The sequence below is a fragment of the Phodopus roborovskii genome, unplaced genomic scaffold (assembly GCF_943737965.1).
Source record: "Phodopus roborovskii unplaced genomic scaffold, PHOROB, whole genome shotgun sequence".
Taxonomy (NCBI): domain Eukaryota; kingdom Metazoa; phylum Chordata; class Mammalia; order Rodentia; family Cricetidae; genus Phodopus; species Phodopus roborovskii.
Genome location: NW_026125052.1, coordinates 1,642,413 through 1,663,723, shown reverse-complemented (window position 1 = coordinate 1,663,723; position 21,311 = coordinate 1,642,413). Strand labels below are relative to the sequence as shown.

The window sequence follows — 21,311 nt, the reverse complement described above, 5'->3', positions numbered from 1 at the left end:
TCTAGTTGCCACAGGCTCTGGCAGACCTCAGATTCTTGGCTCCGAACAGAGCGGTCCAAAATTTCACATATTCACATATACAGTGGCATTGAAAATCTCAGAGGATTCTGAGCCCGATAGCCTCTATAAGTTATTCTGAAGGTTCGCAGAACTCACGATGAAATAATCCTCGACCACATGGTCCAGAGGATGGAGGTGCCTATGTCATGTCCCAAGAAAGACCAGGACCCACCTTCCCTGCTGTGCCTCCCCTGCCTGCTGACCCTGAGCTGAACTCCTGGCCCCACTGCTCTCTCTCCAGCTCCCCTGGTGACTGACCTTAGGGACCAGGGTCCAGGAGCCAGAGGAGCCTATACTACTCAACAGTCTGAACCTGCAACTGTAAAGGCGGAAGTCACCTTTGGGGCTTGCTTTGCCAATGGAGAGCTGAGCAGGCTTTCCTCACCTATAGCCAAGATCAAAGCAGGCTCCTGTACTTGAACAATGAGCTGAATCTAGGTCAGGAATGTGGCAACTTGTCCATTCAACAGAGGCCAAAGGTAGTGTTTAGGGCAAACCTGGGAGCTATGCTCTGCTAGCTCCTGGAGTTCCAGCAGCCAGTCTGCTTTATTCTGTACCCTTCATCTTGGGCCTCCTAACTATTGCCTGACAGTGTTTAGTCCAACCTCAGACTGGCTAAGAACCCACGGGACATGAAGGCCTAGAGTAAATTGCTCACCGTGCATAGATCAGTTTGGCCAGACAGTCTCTGCGGGTGTCACACTCCGCTCGGGAGCAGGGCTTCCGGAACACCTGCTGCTGCTTGCCTGCCTTGATGGTTCTAATCTGCATAGTCTCCAGCAGCATGTCTTCTGCTAGCTGTAGCAGCAAGGCTGATGTCCTGACAGAGACTGGGAGAAGAGTCCTCCTTAAGCAAAGGCCCTCCACTGGAACTGAGTGGATGCAGGAAACCCAGGTTCTGATGGGGGAGGAGGCTTGTCACAGGCCTCCTTATGTGGCAGAGGCAGGACTTAAAGCCACACTGTTGCAATTGGACAAATTATATTCTAAACCTCCTGACTGATTTTTTCATCGTAAGATGGAGACAACAGTGTTGGTTTCACCAGAGGCTGTGAGGTAAATTATCCACAGCAGGCCCTACAGCAGATGGTTAATCAAAGGGTGCCAGACTGAAAAGTTCACCCTTCATTTTCCCACCTTATCTTAGTAACACTAGATACTTTCCTGCCATGTGCAAACCCCCATCCTTGTCTCTCACCCTTGGTACCATCCATCAGTTGGCAGGGCTGGGCTTCATCTTCTGAGTCAGCAAAATGGGCATTGCCAAGGTGCAGCAGCCCGGCTAGGACCTGAGAGGCAGAAGGGATGGTCAGGAAGCAGGGGGTGAAGATGCTGATGTCATTAAAAAAGAGGATGGAGGGAGCTCCTGATCATTGTCCCACTGTCTACCTCTCAGACAAGATTTCATATATGTTAGAGCATCCCAAGATAATCTCTTCCACATCCCATGAGGCACATGCCATGATGATGCCCGTGACAGAGATGGGAGAGGTTAATGTCGAACAGAGGAGAAAGGCAACATTAGAGTCTAGGCAGTGAGACTTCAGATGCCTCCCAGGGAAGCCAATAGGTCCTACCTCCATCCATCCTGTCCCCATTCCTCACCCTTCAGGAACAGTCAGTGTGGAGGCATTGCTCCCTTAGTTATGGGCCAGTGTCATTTCTGCCCGATGGGGCCTGGCCATGGTTTCCCGGACCCTTTCTCAGCAGTACTGGGCTGGGCTGTGATAGTCCAGTGTGGAGGGACTGTGCTCTTGGTCTCTACAGTAGGTACCCCCCTTCTGCCTTTGCCTTTAATGATCTATAGAGGTAACTTCCAGAAGTTATGATGGCAAGGAGAACACTTAGTAGACCCAATAAGTTTGGAAACCCTTTGATCTCATATTAAGAGAGCAGAGCCTCTCCAGCTATTGTCTGGTTCCAGAAAGGTTATCTCCATATGCTACTAGTCTTCTGGTTTTGAACTACCCCAGGAGAGGGCACCTGTGCCCAATAGGCAGCATGGCTGTAGCACAGGGTCATAACACTTTCAGTGGAAAGGATGAGTCTTGCTCTGGGAAAACCACCTTCCCGATCATGATGTCTTCCCTGCCATATAAGTATGTCATAATACTCAAACCAGCACTTATGCCCAGACTCCTAGTGTTAAACACTCCCTCTAGCCTGTCTCCATGTACTGTGCTTCTGCATAAACTCTTGCCTCACAGTGTTCATACTGGATATGACACCTTACCTTCCTAAAGACCATGTAGAAGCCATCAATATCCCCATCTTCCTGCAGTGGCTTCCCTGTATCTGTCCCCAGTCTACCCCATACATTACATCCTGTTGCTCTAGGAGATAAGAAAGTGAGGGAAGCAGTTGGCCTATAGCAAAGGCAGAAAGGCAGTAAGGATGAGAAGGCTAGCTCACTGGGCTCCCAGAGGGAGAGACAGAGGACAGAGTGGAGGAAGAAATGGGCATCTGGAATGACGATGCCTGGAACCAACTTGATGTCTTGGGTAGGTTTCTTACATTCATTTTCTTTTCTTCCTTCCTTCCTTTCCTTTCTTTTCTTTCTTTTTTTTACAGATTTATTTAGTATGTATAGTGTTCTGCCTGCGTGTATATACCTTGCCCTAAGGTGCCATGTTCATTACTGAGTACTATATTGTGTGTTGCTGACCCTATGGCCCAGTCTAACACCTGTCTTCAGGCTCCTTACAGTGGTGGTCAGCTCCTTGGGTATGGTTCTGTGAGGCCTGAAGTCCTAGACATTCAAGGAGATAAGAGTCCCAGGTTCAGGGACAATCCATGAAAAGGGCTACCATCACCTCTAGGTGTAAGTAGCATGGCTTTTCTTCTGACCTTAAAGATGTTGTTCTGGGTAGGGGTGTCGATGCCCAAATGGAGCATGGCCTCTCTGGTCAACTCGAAACAATCCTCTGAAAAGAATTCATGTCACAGCCCAGTGGTCAGCATAGTCAGCGCGAAGGGGACACAGGACCTGGGCAGAATGGGTGGGGCTCTGGGGCAGTCTAGGGCACTAAGGAGGCTCCGCCTACCTTCTAAGCTGTTTTCTGGATTAGGTAGCCAGGAGAAGGCAGCTCCCTCAGGGAGGTACCACTGGAGCCTTTCATCCTTGGTGGCTCCTTTGCAAATCTGTGGGGAAGCATGAACAGGAGGCTCAGCTTGTGTGAGGGGGCCTCCAGGCCTGAGGTAAAATTGAGAATTGAGAAACTGTGCAACATGCAAGGCTGAGAGGTCTTCCAAAGTAAGCACTGGGCATGGGGTAAAAGAAACACTGTCCAGGATGTCTCCAGCCTGATGGATAAAAAATGTCTTCCTGAGCGGTGGTGGTGGTGCACGCCTTTAGCACCAGCACTTGGGAGGCAGAGGCAGGTGGTTCTCTATGAGTTTGAGACCAGCCTGGTGTACAAAAGCTAGTTCCTGGACAGCCTCCAAAACCACAGAGAAACCCTGTCTTGAACTTCCCCCAACCCCCCAAAAAAAGTCTTCCTGGAAAGCTGGTGGTCTGATGCAGAATGCATGACTCTTGCTGGGGAGTCCATGTCTCGAGAGGCACATCCTCTTACCCAAAGCTTGGGTGCAAGGAGCCCTACCAATACCCTGGGGAAGCCCAGTCCAGAAAAGGACACAATCCCAGAGCAGCCCTCACGCTGTTGTGGGAACTAGTTTCCATCCCTGAAGGGTCTTCAGTCTAATGCAGGTAATTCAGCTTCCATTTAGAAGACAGAGTCCCTGCCTAGAGGACCTTCTGATCTGAAAGAGGCAGAAAATTATACCTCTAGGTTCAAACAATGTCTGACCAGTTCTGCTTGAGAGCCAAGGGGCCAGGTGTGGAGCATGCTGGGATGGAGGGACAAGACACCCAGCCCTACTTGTGGCACAATGCATTCCACCTGGCACAGACCTGGTAGAAGATGTGGAAGTTCCTCTCACAGGAGGCCTGACAAGCCACACGAGTTTTCTCCAGGAGGTAGGTCTGGATGGCAGCTCCTGTCATCTGCTGGGCTCTGGCACACAGAGGCAGAGCCTATTATTATCTCTTTATTCCATAGCCATTTACTAGCACTAGCTATACAACAGACGCCACCTAGCAAACACCTTCCAAGCTGTTCTTGGGTTGGGAACACTCAGAATGTCCTTGGGAAGCCAGGTGTACTAGCCAGGAAGAGCAGGAATTCAAGGTTAACCTGGGCTTTGCGAGACTTTGTCTCAAACAAAATTCCAAATGCCTTTGAGTGTTCTGGGATATTCTCTTATATGTAGCTCAGGTAGGCATGACAACACCTCTATGTTATTACTTCTCATCTCAATGTAGGAGCTGATGCCCTAGCTTCAGTCTCAGGGTTATATTCCAAAGAGGCATTTTAACAAGAAAATTCTGAGCAAAAAAAGGCCGGCATGAACACACAGGCCATAAGAGCACTAGTTCAAGGTCATAGTAGCTATGGTTTTCTAGGTTTAAAAAGGACACCTCCAGAGTTCACTGTGCTCAAGAAACTCACACATACAACATATAAGCTATGAGCAGAGTTTTGCCCATGGGAACAACCCAAGTTGATGACTGCCCCAGCTGCTCCAATCCCCATCTCTGCTGTCCCGTGCATTGGATGGCAGTAGCTATTACCTGTTCAGCTGGAGCTGGATGAACTTCCCAAAGCGACTGCTGTTGTTATTCCTCAGTGTGCACGCGTTCCCTAGAGATCATACCTGTGTTTATACCCACTCCCCCAGGTTTGCAGAATTCTCACGAGCTGCCATGGCTATGTTCCTGTCTCTAATCACCCAAAGGCCCCTCTGCTGACTTCCATGTCATGGGGGTCAGAATTGAAGAATAGGCAGTTGGGCTCTGGCAAATGGTGTTCAAGAGATTTGGAAACATTTCCCAACCAGGAATAGGAATGAGCAAGCCTAAGCAGTGAGGGACTGTTCTTTTATATGTATGTGTATGAGTGTTCTGTCTGCATTCATGTATGTATACCAGGTGTATGCCTGGTGCCTGCAAGAGGTCAGAAGAGGTGGTTGATCCTTTGGAGCTGGAGTTATAGGACGGTTTTGAGTCACCATGTGGGTGCTAGGAACTGAACTCAGGTCCTGTCCAAGAGCAACCAATTCCTTTAACCACTGAGCCATCTTTACAGCCCCAATCAGGGACTTCCTGCTTTAACAGGAAGAGGTGAAAGCAAGATGTCACTATTGGTTTTAGGCACATATACAATATGTAGACTCCAGGCCCAACATGGACACTAATAGCTATGCCACCATAAACCAGGTATAATGGTGCAGTTCGTTAATCGGAGGCAGAGGCAGGCAGATCTCTGTGGGTTTGAGATCAGCCTGGTCTACAGAGTGAGTGCCAGGACAGCCACAGCTACAAATCAAGATTCTGTCTCAAAAACAAACAAAACAAAAATTAAAATAAACAACCCCCCTCCCAAGAAAAGCTATGCCACCTTTGACAAATTTCCTATTTGGAACAATAGGAAACTGAACGGAGGGATAAGATTGGACTAGATGAACCTAACACACTCTCTGACTGTTTTACATGAGCCAAATGGCACCAGCTCTATCTGGCAGTGGGTCTTGCAGATGCTAAGCTCTACCAATGAGCTATATCCTCATATGGCAGTACCATCAATGCAAGGAAGCTGAGGAAATCTGGAAGAGGTTGGCCCCTAGGTAGTGAAGGACAGTCATTCTCCAGCCCAGAGAGTAGTCTTAAAGCACTCCCTCTCTCCTGGAAGGGGGAGAATCCCAGAGGAAATGGGACTGGAGTACAGCACAGAGGACACCAAGCTCACCAAACGCTTCCATAACGGGGTTGGAGTTCAGGATCCGCTGTTCAATCCTCTCTGCCATCTTGTGGTTTTCACAGGAAGCAGGTGAGGAGGCTACCACAGCATAGAACTTCATCAGGCAGCGGGATGTCCAAGTCTGTAGCAAAAATAGCCATGTGGACAGTGTCCCTCATTCCCTCCCAATGCAGAACCCAAGAGATGCCCACCAGAGTGATTTCCTCCCTCACGTGTTGCTGCTCACCAAACTATGTGAGGAATATTGAATTTAGTTCTGGCCTTGGGCCAGGCATTTCCTATCTGTGAAGTAGGGGTGCACACCTCTGTTTCTCTTATCTCAGAAGATGTACTAAGGAAAGAGGCTGGAGTACAGGAGAAAGAAACATCCTCCCCAAACCCCAGGCCCAGATATGACAGGCGACTCAGCATCTCTGAGGTCTCACTGCTGTAACTAATTATCCTAAAGTAGGCTTTCTGTACATTTTCTTACAAACCCTGGAGATACAAGGTTTATATCTGTTTCTATTTCCTTATCACATCTAGTTTATATATATATATCTATCTTTATTTATTTATTTATTTTTTCGAGACAGGGTTTCTCTGTGTAGCTTTGGAGTCTGATCTGGAACTCACTCTGTAGACCAGGCTGGCCTTGAACGCAGAGATCCACCTTCTTCTGCCCCTTGAATGCTGGGATTTCTGCTCTTCCTGTCTCCACCTCCCCAGTGCTAGCTAGGATTATAGGTGTGGGCCACCATATACAGTTCATTTATATCTCCTGCATGTTAGGTAATCACTCTACAGCCAAGCTGCATTCTTAGTCCCTGCCCTACCTCTTTTTCTTAACAGATTCATTAGGTTGGAAGTGTTTACTCATTTCTATTCTGTCAGACTGACAATTAGTAACAATTCTTCTTCTAATGTTTGGTAGAATTTATAAGTGAAGCTGTCTGGACCTGGTACTTTCTTTGCCAGAATACTATCAATTTTAACCTTTTTTTTTTTTTTCCCCCTTGCATATACCCGGTCTGTAGTTCAATTCCCTCACCTCAACAACAAAAAACCTTTGGAATTCACTCATCTTTTTCCTATTATTCTGTTTTCTATTTTATTATTTTTCACTATGGCTTTGTTCTGCTGACTTTGGGTTTGATTAATTACTTAACTTTGGTGGTGCTAAGAACTGAACTCAGCATTGTGACTGCCAAACAAGCAGTCCAATATGTCATACCCCAGCCAACTCAGCCATACCCCAGCCCAATATGCAAGCAAGTTGAGTTTCCAGCACCAGGGACTGAACCCAGGCAACTTAGTTTTTCCTTTTGTTTAAGGTGTACCGTGGACTGAAATGTTTCACCCAATTGGTATGGGGAAGGGGAGAGGGAATGAACCTTTTCCCCATTGTGACTATACCTGGAAGCAGGTCTTTTTATTTATTTTACATCCTGTCTGCAGAGAAGTAGGTCTTTTTTTAAAGTTATATTTAATTTTATTATGTGTATAGGTGTTTTGGTTGCAGGTATGTCTGGTGCCCATGGAAGCAAGAAGAGGACTGAACTATGCAAGTGAGTTCAAGGCCATTCTGGTCAACTTTCTTAGGCCTTGACTCAAAATTTATAAGTAAAATAAGGACTGGGGTGTATTGTAGTTCATCGGTAGCGTGCCTGCACAGCAATTTAGGGCTCTGGTTTAATCACTAGTACAGAAAAAAATACAATCCCCCATCTCCATTTCCTCCCAAAACACCAAAATGGTAGTGGGGGCAGGGCAACAAGATTGATCAATAGAGAAAGGCTCTAACTGCCGAGCTTGATGAGAGTTCTACCCCCAGGATCCACATGGTAAAAGAGAGAACTGGCTCCCAAGGGTTGTCCTCTGACTTCCACACATGCACTGTATACAAGTGCTGCCTGCCCCACCTGCAAGTAACTAATTAAAGGTTAAAAAAAAAATATCAAAAATGAAAAGCAGGCCTAGTCAATGGCCATAATGGCTACTCAGTGAAGGGTTACTGAACCCTGCTTGTGTTGGTCTTAAGCCAGGTTCTGCCCCAGTCCCCAAAGTGCTCTGGTGGACAATTCTCTGTCCAGGAACTGAGTTTTCAGGCACTTTGCTGACCTATGGCCTCTCTACCCAACTTATTGTCTTCCTTTGTTTGCTTAGAGACTAAGGTCAAAACCAGATATTCATTTCTCACCTGTGCTTTTTCCCATAACATCTATGTCCACCCTGCAGTCTAACACCCAGGAGGTACTTAATGTTCTGTCACTCTGGATAGGTGAGTGTGGGCAAAAGGGGCTTCTAGTCCGAAGAATTCCTCATATAAAGCTATGGAAAGCGGAGGCAGCTGGGTGAGGCCTGAGTGAGGCTCCCTCTAGTTAGTGGTAGAAGTCCTTGTTTATGTAACACTTGTCTCACCTGCCCAAGCCCCACTATCTATAAAGCCCTGTGGCTTTACTCCGAGCTTCTAGTACACTACCCTTGCTATTACTGACAACCCAGCAGGCTTTGATCTCTTCCAATCTTTTTCCCATAGTAAAACCAGCTACTTTCAGAGGAGCACTACCATTTGGTGCCAAGCATGCCACCAAATGCCTTATGTGCGATGGCTCCTATTTTATCATGTGTTTACTTCATTTATTTATAGATAAGAGTCTCACTACATAGTCCAGGCTGGCTTGTGATCCTCCTACATCGCCTCCTAAATCCTGGGATCACATAATCCCTTTGTGCTCACACAGAAGTCCCAAGCTGGTCTTCTATTTACTTCCATTTCAAAAGTGAAATGATTTAGGCCTGCAAAGTTAGGAGCCTTTCTGAGGTATTCTACCTGATGTACATTATGCTGGGTTCTCCAACATCTCACTGCTGTTTCTAGAGATCCCAGAAGCACCTTCAGTGAAAAAGTAAAGGTGCAAGGGGAAGTGTCTCCCCAGGGTGGCAGCAGAGCCAGCAGTGGGGGCTGTATTGGAGCCCAGTCTTCTGACTTCTGGTGTGGCGCTTGCTGACCACAGCACAGGCACCCTGGCTCAGGCAGCCTATCTGTGAATGACAAGCAGCCAATGATGCCACAGGGACAGGATAAGAAATTGGCACTCCTACCTTTCCAGCTCCACTCTCTCCACTGACCACAATGGATTGGTTGATTGGCTCAATCAGGCTCTTGACATTCCTGAAGGTCTGTTCCCCCACTGTGAAGATGTGGGGTTTCAGTTTCTGAAATATTGAAGAGTGGATGGTCATGTGAGCACCTGACCCGATGACAGCCTAGATTGAGAGACTACCAGGAGTGATGCTAACATGCTTCCTCCAAAAATCCTTGCCTGGATGCCACAATTAGTCCCTACTGTAAAACTCTTATGGTTGGTTCAGCCACTGAAGTTCTCTCAGCATGGATGCAGCTAGCTTCCAGCACTCTATGACCTTAATACTTTATGCTCTCATCTGATTTTATTTCTTTAAGTTTAAAAAAAAAAAAAACCATTTGTATGGGTGTTTTGCTTGCATGTATGTCTATACCTCTATACCATGTATACAGTGGCCTTGGAGGCCAGAATAGGACATTAGATTCCTTTCGACTGCAGTTAAAGATGGCTGTGAGCCAACATATTGGTGCTAGAAACTGGATTCTTGTTCTCTGGAAGAGCAGAAAATACTCCTAACCACTGAACTATCTCTCTAGCCTCCTTCGGGTCTGCTATCTCTCTGCTCTTAACTGCTGAGCCATCTCTCCAGCCCCTCACACTGCTTTCTTATAGCACCCAGGACCACCAGCCTAGGGGTGGCACCACCCACAAAGGGCTGGACCCTCCCACATCAACCACTAGTTAAGAAAATACCTTATAGTATTCTACAGGTTTGCCCACAGCACAATTTTGATTTTGTTAATTTCTTTTTTAAATTTGTATTTTATGTATGATTGTTCTGCATGTACAGCTGCATGCCAGAGGAGGGCAGTATATCCCACTATAGATGGTTGTGAGCCACCATGTGGGTGCTGGGAATTAAACTCAAAATCTCTGGAACAGCAGTCAGTTCTCTTAACCTCTGAGCCATCTCTCCAGCCCATAGCACAATTTTTTTTTTTTTTTTTTTTTTTTTTTTTTTGAGACAGGATTTCTCTGTGGCTTTGGAGCCTGTCCTGGAACTAGCCTGGAGTCCGCCTGCTTCTGTCTCGAGTGCTGGGATTAAAGGCATGAGCCACTAACACCTGGCTGGAAGAATTTTCTTAATTGAGGTTCTTACCAATGAGATGATTCCAGCTGCTTATGCCAGGTTGACATAAAACTAGCAAGCACACTACCTAAGAAGTCTGCTCATTAGTGAGATGGAACAATGAGCTATGTGAGGTTCAGAGGCATTAATATTAAACTGCCAAGGCCCTCAACAAGTAAGTACACCTGAGTGATCTGAATTCCAAAGCCACCCTTCTTTTATCAAACACTGTCTTTAATGTGCTGAACCCAGTTGGGTACTGTGGGAAAGAGATGGAACCATGGCCTGCCTTTTGCATTTGACTATCAGGCAGATGAGTGTGTCAGACCAGGTGGGCTCTCAGGATCGACTTCTATGGACTCCACTTGACACTTTTCATTATATAAACTTTAGGGCAATGCCATCTACACCATGCCTCACTAGCCTAGCCACCAATAATCACTTATAGCTCTCTGAGAGCCGTCTGTCTTTCTCTACCAGTCCTTGCTGCAGCTACCTAGTAACTGAACTTTAAAAAAGCCTCAAATGTTCATCCTTCCTCTTGCAGACTCTGTTCAAAGGCCTATCTCCACATGGAGTAAATCCTGCCTGCTGTGGGACTTCTGCCCAGGTGTGCTCATCTTCAGACCCTTACCCACCGTCCCTTGACCCAGGCTTTTTCCTGCTAGCCAGCTTGTTCTTTCCTCTCCCTTAACACATGTCCATTTCCAACCTGCATCACTACCTCCCACCCCTCAAATAATGTATTATCGTCTTTGCAGTGCAATTTCTTCTCAGTACAGAAGAACATGTGCTGAGTGCTCAAGGTCAACTCCTCTTGCATACTCTTTTATTCTTTTTTAAAAAGAAAAAGATATAACACCTGCATATTCTTTCTTATAATAACAATAATAAACCTTTGTTCTATGTTTCTGGTTTCAATCTTGTTAAATGCTTATCATCTGTATTGTTCCTTAGTTATGTGTCCAATTTCTGAGAGCTCCTGCTGGGCAGGAACACGGCACCAGCAGACTTTGAATGACTGTATCACTGGGGCATAGATGAAGAAGGATGGTGAAGCCACAGGGAGGCTTAGGCAGAAGCCAGGGAGCCTTACCTGAGGCTGAGGCGCAGCATGGTACTCTTGCATCAACTCTGGTGCATAGAGTTGAGGGATGGGCTTGAAGGGGTTCAGAGCTACCAGGGTACAGCCAGCATTGGTATAGAATATGTCTTCTGTATATCGGGCCTGCAGGCACCTCAGAACTGAGGCAAAGATGCTGTTAGCAAAGTCTGGCTCAAATGCAGACAGAACCTCAGACACACATCTGCTAAGCAGCCCTCCCTCTGTAATTAGCTAAGTGCCATTAGAACCCTGTAGCTCCCTGATGAATAGATATAAGATCTAATTAAGATGAATCCAAAACCTAGAGCAAAGCCTTCCCTGGAGAGCCCAGGTGCAGTGCCAGGTTCCCTGGGGCAGAGGCCAGGTCAGGAGTCTCATTGCTTGGTCTGAACTGGGGAAATAGTGTTGAAAGACCCTTGCTACATCCGTATTCTTTGGAGCAGTAGTCTGGAGAGGAGGAAAGCCCATACCTGTTTTCAGTGTCACAGGATTGACCTTGGTGAGGTCATCCAGCTGGTGGAGTGGGGCCTCCCCACCCAGGAACTGCTGTAGGTCTTCCTTGAGGGATGTCCTGCCTTGGACATCGGTGCCTGAACTGTGGCCATTCACCTGGAGGGGAACAATACAAGAGCCATGAGACCTGAGTCTCAGACTAGTTGGCAGCTAATAAGGGTGGAGCCTGCATAGGAAAAAGAACAGGTTTCCACAAGATCCAGGTGGCTCATTTTTCAGCTTTGCTACTTATTAGTGTGAGAGCCAGGGTAATTCACCTCTATGAGCCATGGTTCTTTTGGGGTGGGGGGGATAAACTTAGTTAAGGTCTTGTCAGTATATATTAATAATCAATGCCCTTCTGTCTCTTTCCTTTTCTGTGAGCTCCAGCAAAGGCAGCTTTTAGGCTACAGCCTTACAGAGCTGCTGTATGGAAAGCACAAGACAGAATGGGAAGAGAAGACAGGCACCTGGCTGGAATCAGCTTAGGAGCCTAAGTCTTGGCATAGCTTGTGTTTCTAATAAGACTGGTGAGCCCTCAATGCTTATGCCCCTCAGGAACAAGCCAAGGTAGCAGCATGGCAATGTGTTTTTCTCAGGCCCATCATAATGTATAGAACAGGCACTTGTTGAGGGCAACCGCTACAGCCTATAGCTGAATCTATGGAAGGACAAGGACAGAGGGGGAAAAAAGGAAGAAATTAAAGAGGGGGGAAAGGAAGAAGGAGAAGAAAGGAAAGGAGGAAGGGACTACTTATGAAACCAGCTGCAATTTAGGAACGGTTTTGATTGAGCTGGGAGTTGAGTAGTGATCAAGAGCTTGTGTTAAAAAGCTTTTGGTGTTGGATTACAAATTTAATCCCAGCATCCAGGAGCAGATGGATCTCTGTGAGTTTGAGGCCAGCCTGATCTACGGGGCTACAAAGAGAAACCCTGTCCTGAAAAACCAAAAATAAATAAATAAATAAATAAAATTAGGGCAATAAAAGTCTAAATGTTCTTTAAATGTTGTGTTTGGGTTGTATGCCTATATAATCTTAATGTCCTTTTTGATTGCCTTTCCAATCCTGATAAAGAATGTGACCTTGAGTCAGTCATTTACCTTGTCTGAGTCTTATTTCCAGAATGGGGACATAATACAAACTATACAGTAAGTACTACTGTATTTTTTCACTGCAATGTGAAGATGAAACAAAATATTCAAATGTAGTGCCTACTATATGACAAGGGCTAAGCATTGGGCAGTCACTAGTATGGCTGTGGTAAAAATGATCACTTTTGGAATAAGGAAAAGAAAAAGAAGAAAATACAACCCAGGCAGACAATTTTCCTGTCTACTTTTCAAGTCCATTTCCTGGAAAACAGCAATGTGGTCCAGTAGCATCTGTCTTGACTATCCTGCTTGAGTTCCCCAGAGCACACTCTCTGAGCCCTTAGTGTGAGATGAAATTTAGGAAAATCAAATTCCAGCAAATACACATCTCTGTGCTCTCTGGATTTGAGCTACTTACAAAGGATGCTACCTGTATGAGACTGAGCTCCACAGTGAAGGGTGGTCCCCATCTTGCAGGCCAGGTATACTAGCCTATTCAGAGGCAGAACACTGGACTTCCACACAAGCTACCTTCTCCTGCAGTTTTGCACAGGCAGACAGACCTCTTTTATCTGGACTGCTTATGTTCCTTCTCTATTTGATCAAAAAATTTTTTTTCTTTAGACAGGGTTTCTCTCTCCCTAAAGCCCCAGCTGTCCTAAAACTCAATATGCAGACCAGGCTGACCTTGAACTCAGAGATTTGTCAGCCTCTGTCTCCCAAGTGCTGGGGCTAAAGTCATGTGCCACCATGCCCAGCTAACTTGGTTAATTCTTTATAATTTTTAAAGGCTCAGCTTCAATGAACATTCTTGGAAGCCCCAAACTTCCACTGTGATTCAACAAAACAGCCCGGCAGGGACTTCTGTCAGGATATGCCCCATTTAAGGTCATCACACTGACCTGGATTCCTTTACCTATCTCACCTTATCCACTCCAAGGAAAAGCCACAAAGACACAAGGGAGACATTCAAGCTAGGTATCAGAAAGAGCACTGGAATGACTAATTGAAGAAGGAAGGGGTCTTTCCATCCTTCCAGCTATGAGTACTGTAGTTTTTCATTCAGACATGCAAACAGCAGATTGTCTCTGGTGCTTGGTTACATCAGTTTGAGGGTTTACCTGCTGGAGCATCGTATTTTAGTGTGGGCAGCCAGAGCTCTGTCACAGACACAAGCAGCACTGTTTATCAACTTGGTCATGAGGTCATCACTCCAGCAGAAGACTCAGGTGTGTCGGAATCTTAGAACCTGTAGCGTGAGACAGAAGACAAGGGCCACACAGGTGAGGGCTTCTCTGGGGTGACTCACTACTCCTCCTCCCACCAAGCAGGAGGAACCCAAACGAGAACAAGGCAGGCCTGGGCAGAGAGTGAGAGTCTGTGCTTTTCCTTGCCAATTAGGAAGTAAGGAAACTTTGATGAGAGCCTCCAGAGATTACCTGGGATGTTTTTCTCTTACAGAAAAAGGCCAAGGGCAGTTTTATGGTAAGTGATAGGCCAGGTTTGCAAAATCTTCTGGGTCAGTATGCCATAGAAAATACACTGGTTAGATCTTGGCTCTATCATCACCACTAGACAGAAGTACTCTATGTAAATGTAGCCAGAAGCTGATGGGGAATGGGCCTGGACTCTACTCCTGATGCTCTTGGGAAGCTGTTATATGAGAAGGGAATCAGTTACTAGATGGGTATGTGATCCCAGGGAAATCTTATCACTCCAAAACCTCACCTGGAAAATAGGGATAGTTAAATGTATCTTACTTGGAGAGGTTATGAAGGTCAATGAGGTCAAGGTTTAAAGGCACAATACAAACCTGAATGTCATCAAGCATGAATATTAGCATTACCTATAGCGTTGACAACCCATTTGAGGACACTAATCAGGTGGGGAAAGGCCCACTGCCCAAAAGGTGAGACAGACTGGTAGCATGAGCCTATAATTTCAACATTCAGGAGGCTGAGGCAGGAGGATCTTAGTTTGAGGCTGTCTGGGTTACACTATAAGACCTTGTCCCAAGCAATCAAGATGAGACTAGCGGACAGGGATCCATCCAAGAGGAGGGGTGGTGTTGAGGGAAGGATCTGAAAAATGGTGAGCCTCACTCAGATTTGGAATTTCCCAGGCCTCAATCCCTGCCTAGCAATGAGGGATGAGGATGAGGGACATCTATAATGGGTTGATAGATTAATTCTGATACAGACTTTTTAAGGCTCTCTGAACATACCTAGTCCCTTAAAGAATCAGGACCAGGGACTTCCATGGAAACAGGGAGAGGGAAAAATGCAAGCAGAAAAGGGTATCAGGACTGTGACAGACACAGTCACACTGTACACTGTACCCATCATCCAAGGGGTCTCTGGAGACTTGGCTAGAAGTTCATTTTGAGAAGAAGGTCAACCAGGAGACTAGAACAGTGCTAAGTTAGAATCCAAAGCTCACAGCCCTCCTAGAACATATCGCAGGAGCCTCATTTTACATACAATTGTCAATGGTATAATATCATACCACAAGGTGCAAAATTAAGACTCGTATGGACAAGTACCTGTGAGAGAGCTTAGTAAAAGCTGGTTGTTACTATGCAGCGTCAGCCCCTAGTTAAAGCCAAGTCAGATCAGAGCAGTTTTCTCCAGTTCTCCTGGCTCCTGTTCCCTTCTCTCGCGGTTACCACCAAGAATTTCTGGAAAGGGCGTGACCACAATAAACAGAAGGGAGTAATGAATAGGTGAAAAACCAAGTCAAAGCCAAGTGGCAACCAGATCACAACCCCCTCCTCCTCAGCCCCTACTTCAGTTTCTTTTCTTTTTTCTTTTTCTTTTGGCAGGAAGCACAGCCGGAGGGCTATGAGGGGAAATAAATATCTCTGTAAGGGTCTTGGGGATCCAGCCATCTTTATTCCAGATTCCTGGCGGGAACCAGCACTTCTGGCAACGCTCCCGCAGAGGCCAGGGCTGGGATGCCACTCCGGAAGCACCTGGTACTGAGAGAAGACGTCCTTCCCGGGAAGGTGGATGTGACCCTAGCCAAGGGCGCAGTTTCCTTATGCCTCTCACTCTTGTCCCTGGGTAGGGCAAGGAAGGGACAGAAGTCCAGTCTCGATCAGCCAGAAACACCCCCTTGTGGCCCCCTGCTGGCAAGCTGGAAAGTGACCGTGAAGGTCCTTGTCCTGGGCAAAAGCTGTGTTACCCTCTCTTGGGTCACAAGAGGGTAGAAAGATCAATGCTGAACTAGAAGGTGAGGTGCCTGCTTCTACTGTATCTCTGAGCAGGACACTGGCCTCTCTAACTCCTCGGGCCGTGAAGGGCTTCGGATCTAGGCGGGGAGTGGCACTCACCGGTCCCACGGCCTGGGCGCCCAGCGTGTAGTCCCGACCCGGGACGGTGGGCCAGGCGAGGCGGCGGGAAGAGCCGGGAAGGGAAGACGACAGAGGGAGCGGGAGCCGCTAGGGAAGAAAGCCGGGAACTCTGGGTCGCCCGCTGCCGGCAGCAGCTCCGGCAAGTGGCCCGGAGCCCGGCGGCTCCTCCCCCGGGGCGGGGCGCGCACACGCGGCGCTGGACGCACGTGGTCCGTTCCAGGCTGGCCGCTCTGGCCGGCTGGGTACGCGTGAGGTGTTTTGCGACTCTGGGGTAAGCTATGGTGTTCCTGTGGCCGCCCGAGTTCGGGGCGGGCAAGCGCGGCTTCCGGGGCCCCGGGGACTGGTCTACTCCGGGTCGCCGTGGCCGAGCCGGACGCGGGCTCCTCGGACCCTCTACTTGACCCGCCTCGCCGCGGGTCCGAGGTCAGGCGTCCCTCCCTCGGACCGCCGCTCGGGACGAACCCAGCCCAACACACTGAAGGGCGTGGGGAGCCGGCGGGGCGGGGACTGTCGCCATCCCGGGCGGGGGCGAGCGGAATCTGCGGGCCCGGAAGAACAGGCTGCGCCGCGCCGCGCCGGCCGGAAGCGTTGCTCGCGAGGCGGAAGCGGAGGGAGCCGGCAGGTGCGGAGGGAGCCTGTTCTGTCAACGCTGAAGTCGGGCCGGGGGCAGGGCGTGGTTGTGGTGAGGTCCCTCAGGAAAAGGACTTGAAGGCCAAAAGAGCAGGGCCACTTAACGGTGAGATGATGCTGATGCAGGGCCCAAATAGACCATAATGGACAGTAATGTGTACTACCTCCAGGGACATTATACACTATGCTTCTTATCTGGCCGATGGGTGTGTTCTCTCAGCGTGCGGCTTTTCGGACATTAGTATGTAAGTAACAGAGGAGGTTTTAGACTGTGTAAAAAAAAAAAAAAGCCACTAGCTCTGGTATATACTATGTATCCAATTTGTCCACCTGCTTCTTAATCTGAAAATATAGCCTTGTGTATACGAAGAAAAGAACAACCTGGCATTCGTGCCCAGTGTTGTAGTAGGTTCTGAGGCTCTGAAGAGAAACTACCCTGACTCTAAAATACACTTAGAATTTTTCTCTCTTCCTTCCTGAAGTTTTATTTTAAAGTTCTTAGAAATGTGTATGCAGCTTTCATGAAGGCTTCCATATGAGTATTTATCACGATATACATAAACTAATTATATATATGTGTGTGTATGTGTGTGTAAGCATGTGTATACACACATACACACATACATACATATATATAGAATATATATATATATATATATATATATAGAGAGAGAGAGAGAGAGAGAAAGAGAATTATGTTTCACTGGCTATGATCCCATTTGGATTCATATCCCAAATTTACTGTCTAGACCAGGTCTGGCTGGATATGGTAGCACATGCCTTTAAGCGTTTGGTGATGGTGGAGATGGGGCATAGGCAGGTGGTTTTCTTGAATTCAAGGTCAGCCTAATTTATATATTGCGTTCCAGGCTACACAGTGAGCCTCTGTCTAAAACAAACAAACAAAAAACCAAGGTTTCATGTAGCCAGGTTGGCTGGTGGGAACTCAGTATGTAAGCAAGGACCATCTTGAGTCTTCTTTCTTAGTATTTATTTATTATATATATAGTGTTCTTCCTTCATGTATGCCTACACCAGAAGAGGGCACCAGATCTCATTACATATGGTTGTGAGCCACCATGTGGTTTCTGGGAATTTTACTCAGGACCTCTGGAAGAGCAGTCAGTGCTCTTAACCTCTGAGTCATCTCTCCAGCCTCCTTGAGTATTCTTCTTAAGTGATAGGATTATATGTATGCTTTACCTCACCCAGCTTCCAAATTTACTTTCATTTTGAATTTGCCTTATAATGAAGATACAAATTTACTAGAAATTTCATACTCTTAATGTATCAGTGTTGACTTTTCCCTAAATCTTAGGATCTAGTAGAGTCAGAAATTCTGCCCTGAATTGAAATCACCTAAGGCCTAAATTACTACTTCTTTTGGGGGGGGGGTTGAGGGGTTGAGACAGGGTTTCTCTGTGTAGATCTGACTGTCCTGGAACTCACTCTGTAGACCAGGCTGTCCTTGAATTCACAAAGATCTGCCTGCCTCTGCCTCCTAGGTACCAGAAATAAACACATGCACCACCAGCTCCTGGTGGGCCTATATGTCTGTTCTGCCCATGTGTATGTCTGTGTGAGGGTGTTGGATCCTCTGAAACTGGAGTTACAGACAGTTGTGAGCTGCCATGTGGGTGCTGGGAATTGAACCTGGGTCCTCTGGAAGAGCAGGCTGTGTTCGTAACTGCTGAGACATTCCTCCAGCCCCTAACCTATTCTGAAACTGAGAAATACACAAATTCAAGTGAGGTATGTAGATATTTACTGACTTTACAGTAATTCTGTTTTCCTCAAATCCATTCTTTTGTTTTCACAGGAAGAAAAAAAAAATGTCTCAAAAGCAGATGAAGGAAGCTTTTGTCAGTAACCACAACGGAACCAGTGTGCTGGAAGTGACCCAGGGCTTGTGCTTTCCTGCATTCTGTATCCTGTGTAGAGGCCTTTTGATCATTTTCTCACAGCACTTGTGTTCTTTCTCACACAGCTGGAGCACATGGTTCCTCATGGACTTTGGTGTCCTCATTTTCCCCATGGTGATCACTCTGACTATATTGTCTTCGTTTGTCCTCCTTGAGAATCTCGTGGTAACTGTCTTTGGGGCATGGCTCTTGTATCAGATATACCAGAGGAGGACTTGCTATGCCAAAGTGCCTGTCCAGAAAGTCTTTGCAAACTTCTTGAAAATCAGCCTAGAATCAGAGTACAACCCAGCCATCACTGGTTACCGGGTCATTAACAGTGTATTTACTGCTGTTGCCATTTTGGCTGTGGACTTCCCACTTTTCCCTAGAAGATTTGCCAAAACTGAGCTTTATGGGACAGGGGCCATGGATTATGGAGTAGGTGGCTTTATTTTTGGGGCTGCAATGGTTTGTCCTGAGGTTAGAAGGAAATATGTAGAAGGGTCCAGATTTAATTATCTTAGAAAATCACTGTATTCTGTCTGGCCACTAGTCTTCTTAGGAATGGGACGGTTAGTCATTATAAAATCCATAGGGTATCAGGAGCATTTAACTGAGTATGGAGTTCACTGGAACTTTTTCTTCACCATCATAGTTGTGAAATTAATAACATCCCTTCTTTTGACTATTTTTCCTTTAAATAAGTCCTGGGTTGTGGCTATCAGCATTATTGTGTTATACCAACTCGCTCTTGATTTTACTCCACTCAAGAAGATAATTTTGCACGGCACTGATGGTAGTGGCACAAGAGTTGGTTTATTAAATGCCAACCGAGAAGGAATAATTTCCACCTTGGGGTATGTGACAATACACATGGCTGGTGTGCAAACAGGGTTGTATGTGCTTAAGAACAGAACACATATCAGAGACTGGATAAAAGTTACTTGTTGTATTCTCTTAGTGGCTGTTAGTTTCTTCATTTCTCTTTATATAGTTCAAGTAAATATAGAAGCCGTATCTCGAAGAATGGCCAATTTAGCCTTTTGTGTGTGGGTGGTTGCTTCTAGCCTGATGCTTCTTAGCTGTCTTTTACTGAGTGATATAATTTTGAGTTTTGCCAAATTTCTAATTAAAGGGGCTCTAGTACCATGTTCTTGGAAACTTATACAGTTGCCTGCTACAAATAAAAAACATTCCCAATCTCTAATCCTGGAAGCTGAAAAAAAAGAGCCCAGTTTTTGTTTAATTAGAGCTCTGAACAGAAACCAGCTTTTTTTTTTCTTACTGTCAAATATAACAACTGGTTTGATTAACCTGACAGTGGATACATTACATAGTGGTGCCTCATGGACATTAATTGTACTCAGTATTTATATGTTTACCAACTGTTTAGTTATATATGTACTTGATATACAAGTTAAAACCATAAAGTTTTGGTGATGAGTGGGGAGGCTATATATATATATATGTGTGTGTGTGTGTGTGTGTGTATTTGAACAGCATTATTTTAGTGGAGGAGAGTAAGTGAAGGAAATGTCCTCTTAGCAATCCATCTAATGATATTATAAAGTTTCAATCCTCTATGACAGAAATTAAAGGTTACTTTCTTTTTTGAGGAAGACTCTTGCCACAGTATCTGGATGTGTAATACATTTCAACATGATATAAAACAGAAGTCTCAAAAGGCTTTAGTCTGAGAGCTTGGGAGACAGAGGCAGGCAGGTCTCTGTGGGCCTCTGAGTTTGAGGTCAGCCTGATATGCCTATTGAGTTTCAGAACAGCCAGGGCTCTGTAGAGAGACCCTCAGGAGGCGAAAAAAAGTGAAACAAAATCTTGTGACTTATTGGAACTTACAAAATGCCAGTATTTTAAAGAACTTGTTCTCAGTATTTCGCTTTGTCTGGAGCTCACTGTGGCATTTGTACCTCAGCCTCAGCACTGGGGTTTCAGGCACAAGTCACCACAACCAACTTGGTAGTTTTGACACAGGAAGATGTACTGTGAGATTTTTTACTTTCTACATGTCATTATGCCATTGTATTTGTGATTTGTCTATAATATAATTGTCTGATTATAATGTTTGTGTTACATGATGTTTACATTGATTTTTATGAATTGCCATTTAAAAATTTATGTGTTTATGTTTTGCCTGCATGTATGTTTATCGTAAGTGTACAATGCCCACAGAGGTCAGAAGAGGGGGTTAGATACCTTAGGACTGGAAATTTTCAATACAGTTTTTTTTTTAAGTAGTGTTTTTATGAGATTTATGTGTTTTCCCTGCTTGTGTGTATGTGTAGTACAAGCATACTTAGTGCTTGAAAGGATTAGAAGAACCTTTGATCTCCTGGAAACAAGTCATGGATGATTGTAAATAACCTTGGGGGCATTGGGAATCAAACCTGGGTCCTCTGCAGGAATAATAAGTGCTTTAACCATTTGATCCATTTCTCCTGCTCTTTCAGTACCTCTTTTCTACTCAACTTTCATCTTTTAATAAAGTCTAGTACTAAACAAGTGTTCAAAACCAGATACATTTGAAGCCAGAAAAAAGGTAAACCCAATAAGTAATGATTGAATTAGATGATATATATACCATCCAATATGATATATTTCAGGTGCCTGACACATTTTACTTTTTTTGGTCTCAAAGACAAAG

The 21,311-nt window shown here is 45.9% G+C and overlaps 2 protein-coding genes across 2 annotated transcripts in view; one reads left to right on the top strand and one right to left on the bottom strand.

Moving 5' to 3' along the window:
• The window catches only part of Myo19 (myosin XIX), a 28,769-nt gene extending 12,598 nt beyond the window's left edge, over positions 1 to 16,171 (bottom strand). Inside the window, exons 1-13 of the mRNA XM_051184489.1 lie at positions 16,098 to 16,171; positions 15,309 to 15,443; positions 13,888 to 14,015; positions 11,652 to 11,790; positions 11,173 to 11,321; positions 8,964 to 9,077; positions 5,868 to 6,000; positions 4,694 to 4,763; positions 3,974 to 4,076; positions 3,105 to 3,201; positions 2,908 to 2,984; positions 1,259 to 1,349; positions 719 to 890 (exon numbers count right to left, since the gene is read on the bottom strand). Coding sequence (XP_051040446.1) covers positions 719 to 890; positions 1,259 to 1,349; positions 2,908 to 2,984; positions 3,105 to 3,201; positions 3,974 to 4,076; positions 4,694 to 4,763; positions 5,868 to 6,000; positions 8,964 to 9,077; positions 11,173 to 11,321; positions 11,652 to 11,790; positions 13,888 to 13,899 — 1,157 coding nt within the window. The 5' untranslated portion in view covers positions 13,900 to 14,015; positions 15,309 to 15,443; positions 16,098 to 16,171. The remainder of the gene's footprint in view (positions 1 to 718; positions 891 to 1,258; positions 1,350 to 2,907; positions 2,985 to 3,104; positions 3,202 to 3,973; positions 4,077 to 4,693; positions 4,764 to 5,867; positions 6,001 to 8,963; positions 9,078 to 11,172; positions 11,322 to 11,651; positions 11,791 to 13,887; positions 14,016 to 15,308; positions 15,444 to 16,097) is intronic.
• Positions 16,172 to 18,501: 2,330 nt separating this feature from the next.
• On the top strand, positions 18,502 to 21,170 carry Pigw (phosphatidylinositol glycan anchor biosynthesis class W). The gene has a single exon (XM_051184371.1). The coding sequence runs from the start codon at positions 18,581 to 18,583 to the stop codon at positions 20,090 to 20,092; it is 1,512 nt and encodes a 503-aa protein (XP_051040328.1). The 5' UTR covers positions 18,502 to 18,580; the 3' UTR covers positions 20,093 to 21,170.
• Positions 21,171 to 21,311: the final 141 nt, after the last annotated feature.